We start from the raw sequence: 8,776 nt of genomic DNA, 5'->3' as shown, positions 1-8,776 counted from the left end.
TACTGTTAAAATCACGATAATTTTTTACAGTGAAGGCGCACATAGCCTTTGGTCACTAGTGTTAAGCCGGTCGGCAAGGTGGCCAAGGCGCACATAGCCTTAGGTCACTAGTGTTAAGCCGGTCAGCAAGGTAGCCAGGGCACACATAGCCTAGGTCACTAGTGTTAAGCCAGTCGGCAAGGCAGAAGGCGCACATAGCCTTATGTCATTGTGCAGATATGCATATCTGCCGATGCAGCAGCTTGTTTTCTCACTCAACAGCACGTGTATATTACTTGTATTGTCTATTTCTTCCATTACCATGTACAACTGTGTAGGGTGAAATGTTGCTTTACAAATGCGTAACAATGTATTGGCATTGGCTGTTCAACCTGTAAATGATCTGATAAGAAGTTTGTGTTGAAGAAGGCTCTGCCCTTTTCTCTTGTCTCCTGCTTTGTTGGGGGGTTATTTAATGTACATGAACTGTGTCAACTTGTGTAAAAGTTAAACATGACGGTACAAGCAGAGACGATGAGATGGATCAATGTAACTCCACAACAACTACATAAATGTATCTACTAACCATTCAGAAACGTCCAGCTGTAGTCTAATTGTAACAACATCTTCCTGAGTCTCTCCGTAAGGCTACACTCCGCTACTGGTTATTTCTGAGATTTTGGATGAGTGAGATTTTGTTTTGTTATTACCGGAATATCCTAAGCTCATGCAAAGGATCGGCTGTCGGGGGCGGAGAGCAGGAGCTCATTTGCATTTAAAGGGACACACACAAAAACGGCACATTACCATACCAATCTCCCAAGAGTTGTCATGACAGAATTATCTTCTGGCATTAAACTCTAGATGGTGCAGGCTGATAGGTCTTTAACTCATTCGGTAGTGATCACATCATTATTTACATTGCACAGCTGATTGGTTGCTGTTGCATCAGCGGCCAATGAGGTGCGGGTCAACATAAAAAAAAAAAAATACCGGTGTGTTGCTTTTAGCAGTATGCATCACGCTTTCAAAAATGCCCTCCAACTTCCCCAGCTCCACCTGTATAGATCTGCTACGGGGGTTTACTCATGTACATTAACATTGCCATAACCATTACCATGAGAGTTGTCGTGACAGAACTATTTTGACGATGTCTTTACTACCTTTCTGGGCCTTGAAAGTTGCAATGACATTGCTGCCTATGGCTGGTTCAGAAACCTCTCAGATTTCATTAAAAAGATCTGCAATCTTAAGCATCCTATGTTAGCACGCCCACCTCCCATGCTGGCGACCCGAGTTACCCAAAATGAATGCAACAACACTTTTGGAGCCAAAGGAGCCAAATTAGCATCTGACGAGGAACACGTGTAGATGTAAAAGCAGGCAAACACATTGCATTCAGATCAACAGACTGGGCACACTGACCTTGCCAAAACAAGGGCCCAATCACATATACATTAATTTTCCCCCACACAGACTTTATCAAATAATGCTTTAATGCTGCTATACCACTAATTACTTGTTGGTTAGGTTGCGTTTATTTATATCAGTCACTCGCACATCATATAATCCTGCAAAACATATGTCAGAAATTCTGTTCAAATGACGTTAATCCAATCTGAAAATTAGCTTTTCACTTCGTACTTATCAGCGCCACAACACGAGCAGCTTTAATGAGCCAAAATTAACTTAAACTGAAGCAGGACTGATATGATATGACTTGATATCTGTGTCCCTTAAACAGTTAAATAGCGCGAGGCGGTAATAGCTGAGTATCCGGAAAAAAAATTCCCCACAAAGATGGAAAATTGGGAATATCTGAGATCCTTTTGGCCCCCATGAGGTAAACAGCTAATAAAAAAAGTTTTTTGAAAATGTAAAAATGCAGACATTTTTCTTTGAGGGTTGTGTGTAGGGGTAGTGAATATAAAGTCTGTATGTATAAAAATGTGTGTGTGTGAGAGAGAGTGAACATAAAAAATATGCAGAGACCTAAGAAAAATGATCATTTGGCAAATGTCAAAAATATATCTTTTGACAATTAGTGATACGATAGTATTTAAGGTTAGCCTATACACATTTATGGCAAGCGTCCCCACTGGTCATTTAAGGTAATTGCATTCAAATCATCATTTGATGACTCCAAACATGAATTCATTTATTGATTTGTTTATTAGGTTGATGGAATTACAGAATAAAGTATAGGCTAACTAAACATGTCAGGTGTATATTTCCTATATTTCTATTTTTATATAGTTTCCAAAGTCCTGGTGCAAGTCTTAAAAAGCTGTTGAACTGTGAGCTCCAGAATTATCTACACTTAAGTGAGACGCCCACAGACAAGAACTTCATTTGATAACAGGCCATTTCAAAGATAGCACACATTTCTCAGCAAGGCGTGGCAAGAATTACACAATGTTTAATTGACAAAGTTCATTTGGAATAATTTGATCAAATCAAGTCATTTTATCATATTATACAAAATATAAAAATACAAGATAATCGAAAGAAAGAAGGAAAGAACAAGAAAAATAACAGAACACGCGTGCTATCACAAAAAAAAAAAAACGTAATATTTAAATTGCTTGTATGTGGAAAGTTATATGTTTTGCAGTGGGGCTCCTCAAAATGTAAACCAAAACAAAATAAAAGAGTTTATAGAAGTATCGCCTCATGTAAGCTTATTCATTAAAATAACAGATAGATAAGTATTAATTTAATTAACTTCAATTTAATTCATTGCTAACTGATTTTAAAAATAAATGGACGAAAATACAGCTTTACAAAGTATATAGTAAAATTATAGTGTGGCATTCAAAAGTTGACAAGTCTTCCAAAGCTTGATAAGTCATCTTTGGGGGTGTGAGGAGGGTCTTGGGTGTTTCTTCCTCATGGCAGTATAAAACAGCCAGTCCTCTTGTCAGCAGTCTACAGAAGTTTTCTGCAAACTAAAGTCATCCTTCCACGATGAGTCTCACTGCCAAAGACAAAGCTGCCGTCACAGCCCTTTGGGCCAAGGTCTCAGGAAAAGCTGACGAGATCGGACATGATGCTCTTTCTAGGTAAGGTTTATTATGGTGTGCTGTAATATGCTAATAGTCATAGCTTAATGTTTTCTCTTGGCGTCTATCTGGAATTCAATTCAACGTGTCTGCCTATAGGATGCTGGCGGTCTACCCACAGACCAAAACCTATTTCTCTCACTGGAAAGACCTGAGTCCCGGCTCTGCTCCAGTGAGGAAGCACGGGAAGACTGTGATGGGTGGCGTTGGTGAGGCTGTCAGCAAAATCGATGACCTTACTTCTGGACTTCTGAACCTCAGCGAGCTTCATGCTTTCCAGCTGCGAGTTGATCCCGCCAATTTCAAGGTAAAAGCATGAAAGTTCGTCTTAATTTGGTCATACTCTCGTAGTCGCGGTAACCTGAATTCGCTGTCTGTGTTTTCCCATAGATTCTGTCCCACAACATACTCGTGGTTCTGGCCATTCTGTTCCCCACCGATTTCACTCCCGAGGCCCATGTTGCTATGGACAAGTTCCTCTCTGCTTTGTCTCTGGCTCTGGCCGAGAAGTACAGATGAGCGCGCATGGTTGTTCAAGACCAGACGGATGCCTGAATAAACTTTCTGTCTTATTTTGATGCAATAAACGAGTATGAAAAACTTTAAATAAATGTCTTTGCTGCATATTTTATCAAGTCATAAACCTTCCGCATTTGCATATTTAAACGACATTTCGGTGTTTGCCATTTGTAATGTAATCAATCAACTGGGGAAGTATGGTGATATCTATGCCTAATATATATATTTTTTTTACCCTATTCACCGGGGGTGTCTTGCCTTTACCAGTGTCTGCTTGTCAGTAAAATAATGTTTTAAAACATCGCTTTGTTGTCATGAAATGAAGACAATTAGTGAAAGGAGAGAGACGAGATACTGCGCAGTCTCACATTAGAACACCAATAATGTTTATAACTGTTTAATACATTCTATAAGACTGCCATCATGAACATGAAAGTATAATGCTGATTTAGAATGATACCCATTGTAAACAGTTTTACGGCAAAGTTTAAAATAAAATAAAACATAAAACCTGAAACAATAAACAAATAAACAAGCAAATAAAGGTAAACAACTTTAAACTTTAAAACCTTTACATGACCAAGCATTGCAAAATAATTGCTCAACCTTATTGAGTAACATTTCTACTCGGTCTATAATTTTGGGGGGTTATATAATTGTTACAATTTATTTAATTTTAATTGTTACAATCTATTTATTAATATTTATTTAATAATTTATATTAAATAATATATATCTATATATAGATAGATAGATAGATAGACGTCTCGACTATATAATTTTGCCGTTCTGAGCTCCTGTCATTAAACTTTTATTAAAAATAATAAAATATTTATATTTAATATATTCATATTTAATATGTAAAATATAGTCACAGATGAACGTATTATGCAGTTTATTTGAATTAAAACATATCCATCATTGAAACCTGTAATTCAATTTTAATTTTAATGTGAACACGGTCGATTAGTATTTACAAACAAAAACAAAATCAGCCTTTGCTGAAATGAATATGCACATATAACAATAGCTTACTAAAATCTCTCAAACATTTAATATATTTAAATATTTCTGTAAAAAGTTTCATTGGCTTTGGTTTAATGGTGTGTCCTGAATCTATACATATTCAACATTGAGAGAACTCTGACCAAAGTAGAATAATAAATAATAGGCTACAAAAATATTTTTGTATATTTTAATACTTTTTTTCTTTTGAATACTTTAAAAACAAATAAACTAGTCAACTTTAAGTACAAAATTAAATGAGTCTTATTTGTATGAGATACTTTGACATTTAATTAAAGAAATTATATTGACCAAAACTAATTGATAAACGTAAAAACAATTTCTCGGAATTTTTAAATATTTTTTTACACAATTTGTACGAGACGGATGGACTTTCAACTTAAAAAGAGGATCTAATTATTATTTTAATTGTAATTATTCTATTTGATGAAAATAACATTATATCATTAGTGAACTCTGCAACGACGAGTAAATTGTATTTGGTTATGTTTGTAGCGTAGACGATTAAAACATCAAATATTGCAACATGTATAAACATTGAAAAGCTGAAAAAAATGAATTTATCTTCATGAATTTGTGTTAATATTTGTATCTATTTCTGATAAGCTCCTTGGACTTTAGGCCAAAGGCTAAATTAACTGTAAACTCTCAAACTCTACTATATCTCTGAAATATATTTCAACATCCTGTATATAATTACAAATTAATTTTAGTTTGAGATGACACAATGCAATGTTGAGGACACTATTCTTTGACAGAATGTATATTACATCCTGTGCATAAAATGGTTCATTTTATTTCGTCTGTTTGTTGAAATAGAACTTGAAATATAACCTGGACCTAATCTGCATTTATTAAAGTTATTTCAAGTATTATTGTGAGAGGTGTTCGGATTAGGTTATGCACGAATTTGCTGCCTATTTTAATATACGTTTATCTGTTAGAAACAGTTGTTATCAAGGTTTGTTTTATTTTCATATCAAATGTTGTCTGCAGCAGAAGCAATCCCAAACACACAAAGAGTGAGTTCATGCGATGCGAATATGAAAGAAAACATGATGCACTGAATATTGAATATTGAAATATTTATTTGCTTAAACTCAGAAATCATATTCTAAACAGCAGATGATCCTCTGTGCACAAGCAGGTTTAGTATCTAGTGATACTGTCTTCCAAGTGCGGAGACCACGACGGCGATGAATTTCTGAAAAGCGGCCTGGACTGCAGGTGTGAATCCAGCACCCATTTGTGCAGCAACAACGATGGTTAAGCAGTCAGCCAAAAGCTGTGGGAGGACAGAGAGCAGTGATATATACACAGACGAGATACGTGAACAATGAAGCCAGAACAAGACTAATGAACGTTACTTGAGCGTCAAACTTACCCTGAAGTTGTCAGGATCGACGTGGAGCTTCTCGGAGTGCAGCACACTTAGTTCAGCATAGGTGCCTTTGATGTCGTCCATGTTCTTCAAAGCCCTGTCCAGACCACCGAGCACAGTTTTACCGTGAGCAGCAACCATGGGGTTTCCCATGATGGCAGCGGCGTTGTAGAGGTTTCCAAAATTGCCGAAGTACCGCTGGGTCCAGGGGTACACGATAAGACATCTACGAAACACAATGAAAATAAATAATTTTATCAGAGCTCAGTTTGAAAATTAGTCGCCTGCCTTAAAGTTAAAGTATTGCTAAGACTCAATACCTTGCCAGGGCTTGGGGACCAACGACGTCGTAGTTAATCTTGGAGAAGACGTCCTGGATGGTGGCCCTCTCAAAATCTGTCCACTCAACCATGTTTCCGACTTTAGATGTTCAGACTAAACGCCTTTAACAGAAGCTGAAGAATCCTGTGAAGAGAGAGTTTCAGAGATGTACTTTTAAATGCTGTTCGTTGCCACACCCCTTAGCAGGCTATTGGGTGATAAGTTTGTGGGTTGTTTCAACCACGTCCATCCAAGAGATTCATATCATAGCCTACTTACTTTTCTAATATCTACAAAAACTAAACTTAAACAGTTAATTCTAACAGTTTGTCGAGAAATAAACTGAAACAGCAAAAGGCCAAACGAGACTGGATTCTGTTCAACAGAATGTAACCTGAAAAGAGAGTATGTTTTCTCAGATCTCTGCCTCTTCATTTTCCGCTGACGTGTTTATTAGAAAAATAATTTGGTTCTTCTCTCTTAGAGAGCCATAAGACGCCTCATTTGCCACTTTTCGCCGTCAAGGAGTCCGCCATATCGGACCGGGTAAGACTGTGCATAGCCTATAACTGTAGAATAACATATCAATAAAATACTTAGGCCTACTGAAGTAGTGAGTAGTGACAATACAAGTAGTATTACAATAACATAGGCTATAGGCCTAAGTAATATACAGGAGGTACGTCCACGGACTGGCTCTCTCTTCAGCCTTCCTTGAGGTTTGAGTTGTCCTGCTTGCCACTGGATGAAGACAAAGATAAATGGAAGAAAAATATAATGGAAGAAAAATATAAACGAGCCACGATTAGATGACAAGCAAAAAAAAAAAAAAAAAAAAAACATCTATTCTTTGGACATGAGTTGGGTAACTGAAGACATGGTTTAGCCAACATGAGATCGGGCTGGGTTTAGCTCTGTCTCTAATTCTGACAGCCTGACCTGTCCTGTTAAAGTCACGTGCTCACTGTACTGCACGCAAGACTCACTTGCGATTTAGTTTAGTTTATAACATTATAAGCTGAGACTTCATTAGAATCATATAAACTCTATTTCTTTTAAAGTCTCAGCTTACTAACTAGCATTATCGCTAGCTATTAATAGTCTGACTGTGGTGGTCAACTAGCTGCCAACATGATGTTAGGACCAACAACCAGAAACGACTATTCAATCTTACCTATGAAAGGTAATTCCCCGAAATATGTTTTGGATTGTGCCACGGTTTGTATAAACCCAAGGCTGCAAGGCATAGGCTATATTCTTCAGTCCTCTAATCCCTGCCCTGTGGGGTTTTTCTGAATTGTGTCTGAATTTTTGGTTTTATAAACACATCGAACTCCTGATCTGTGTTGTCCACATAAGAAAGTGTTTTAGTGTGCGTCTATTTTACACTCTTGTTTTTTTTCTTGACCGGGTGGTTGGTGGCGCCAGTGATTGATGGTGAATTGTTAAATTAACTTCAATTGAATGAATTGCTAGATAATTGAATAAAAATGAATTAAAAATACAGCTATACAAAGTATATTGTAAAATAAAGTGGGGCATTCAAAAGTTGATAAGTCTTCCAAAGCTTGATAAGTCATCTTTGGGGGTGTGAGGAGGGTCTTGGGTGTTTCTTCCTCATGGCAGTATAAAACAGCCAGTCCTCTTGTCAGCAGTCTACAGAAGTTTTCTGCAAACTAAAGTCATCCTTCCACGATGAGTCTCACTGCCAAAGACAAAGCTGCCGTCACAGCCCTTTGGGCCAAGGTCTCAGGAAAAGCTGACGAGATCGGACATGATGCTCTTTCTAGGTAAGGTTTATTATGGTGTGCTGTAATATGCTAATAGTCATAGCTTAATGTTTTCTCTTGGCGTCTATCTGGAATTCAATTCAACGTGTCTGCCTATAGGATGCTGGCGGTCTACCCACAGACCAAAACCTATTTCTCTCACTGGAAAGACCTGAGTCCCGGCTCTGCTCCAGTGAGGAAGCACGGGAAGACTGTGATGGGTGGCGTTGGTGAGGCTGTCAGCAAAATCGATGACCTTACTTCTGGACTTCTGAACCTCAGCGAGCTTCATGCTTTCCAGCTGCGAGTTGATCCCGCCAATTTCAAGGTAAAAGCATGAAAGTTCGTCTTAATTTGGTCATACTCTCGTAGTCGCGGTAACCTGAATTCGCTGTCTGTGTTTTCCCATAGATTCTGTCCCACAACATACTCGTGGTTCTGGCCATTCTGTTCCCCACCGATTTCACTCCCGAGGCCCATGTTGCTATGGACAAGTTCCTCTCTGCTTTGTCTCTGGCTCTGGCCGAGAAGTACAGATGAGCGCGCATGGTTGTTCAAGACCAGACGGATGCCTGAATAAACTTTCTGTCTTATTTTGATGCAATAAACGAGTATGAAAAACTTTAAATAAATGTCTTTGCTGCATATTTTATCAAGTCATAAACCTTCCGCATTTGCATATTTAAACGACATTTCGGTGTTTGCCATTTGTAATGTAA

General features: G+C 37.7%; 3 protein-coding genes across 3 annotated transcripts; 2 read left to right on the top strand and 1 right to left on the bottom strand.

Annotated features, from left to right (window-relative positions):
• The first annotated feature begins 2,901 nt into the window (after positions 1 to 2,901).
• Positions 2,902 to 3,650, top strand: LOC309496968 (hemoglobin subunit alpha-1-like). The gene is made up of 3 exons (XM_082167166.1): positions 2,902 to 3,041; positions 3,141 to 3,348; positions 3,432 to 3,650. The coding sequence occupies exons 1-3, from the start codon at positions 2,947 to 2,949 to the stop codon at positions 3,558 to 3,560; spliced, it is 432 nt and encodes a 143-aa protein (XP_082023292.1). The 5' UTR covers positions 2,902 to 2,946; the 3' UTR covers positions 3,561 to 3,650.
• A 2,013-nt stretch (positions 3,651 to 5,663) lies between these two features.
• LOC309492858 (hemoglobin subunit beta-like) lies at positions 5,664 to 6,420 on the bottom strand. Its single transcript, XM_082161914.1, has 3 exons — positions 6,288 to 6,420; positions 5,971 to 6,193; positions 5,664 to 5,871 (listed from the first exon to the last, which is right to left on the bottom strand). Exons 1-3 carry the CDS (start codon positions 6,377 to 6,379, stop codon positions 5,743 to 5,745), a joined length of 444 nt encoding a protein of 147 aa, XP_082018040.1. The 5' UTR covers positions 6,380 to 6,420; the 3' UTR covers positions 5,664 to 5,742.
• A 1,518-nt stretch (positions 6,421 to 7,938) lies between these two features.
• Positions 7,939 to 8,687, top strand: LOC309505321 (hemoglobin subunit alpha-1-like). Its single transcript, XM_082178696.1, has 3 exons — positions 7,939 to 8,078; positions 8,178 to 8,385; positions 8,469 to 8,687. Exons 1-3 carry the CDS (start codon positions 7,984 to 7,986, stop codon positions 8,595 to 8,597), a joined length of 432 nt encoding a protein of 143 aa, XP_082034822.1. The 5' UTR covers positions 7,939 to 7,983; the 3' UTR covers positions 8,598 to 8,687.
• The last annotated feature ends 89 nt before the right edge of the window (positions 8,688 to 8,776 follow it).

The sequence above is a fragment of the Leuciscus leuciscus genome, assembly GCF_965113295.1.
Source record: "Leuciscus leuciscus genome assembly, chromosome: 1".
NCBI lineage: Eukaryota > Metazoa > Chordata > Actinopteri > Cypriniformes > Leuciscidae > Leuciscus > Leuciscus leuciscus.
This window is presented reverse-complemented; position numbering and strand designations above follow the sequence as displayed.

Excerpts from the sequence above, each read along its gene's own strand:
- LOC309492858 (XM_082161914.1), bottom strand. The coding sequence starts at position 6,379 with ATGGTTGAGTGGACAGATTTTGAGAGGGCCACCATCCAGGACGTCTTC. Across the intron at positions 6,194-6,287 it reads GGTCCCCAAGCCCTGGCAAG|ATGTCTTATCGTGTACCCCT; the intron begins GTATTGAGTCTT and ends TGTGTTTCGTAG. Across the intron at positions 5,872-5,970 it reads TCGATCCTGACAACTTCAGG|CTTTTGGCTGACTGCTTAAC; the intron begins GTAAGTTTGACG and ends GTCCTCCCACAG.
- LOC309496968 (XM_082167166.1), top strand. The coding sequence starts at position 2,947 with ATGAGTCTCACTGCCAAAGACAAAGCTGCCGTCACAGCCCTTTGGGCC. Across the intron at positions 3,042-3,140 it reads GGACATGATGCTCTTTCTAG|GATGCTGGCGGTCTACCCAC; the intron begins GTAAGGTTTATT and ends GTCTGCCTATAG. Across the intron at positions 3,349-3,431 it reads TTGATCCCGCCAATTTCAAG|ATTCTGTCCCACAACATACT; the intron begins GTAAAAGCATGA and ends GTTTTCCCATAG.
- LOC309505321 (XM_082178696.1), top strand. The coding sequence starts at position 7,984 with ATGAGTCTCACTGCCAAAGACAAAGCTGCCGTCACAGCCCTTTGGGCC. Across the intron at positions 8,079-8,177 it reads GGACATGATGCTCTTTCTAG|GATGCTGGCGGTCTACCCAC; the intron begins GTAAGGTTTATT and ends GTCTGCCTATAG. Across the intron at positions 8,386-8,468 it reads TTGATCCCGCCAATTTCAAG|ATTCTGTCCCACAACATACT; the intron begins GTAAAAGCATGA and ends GTTTTCCCATAG.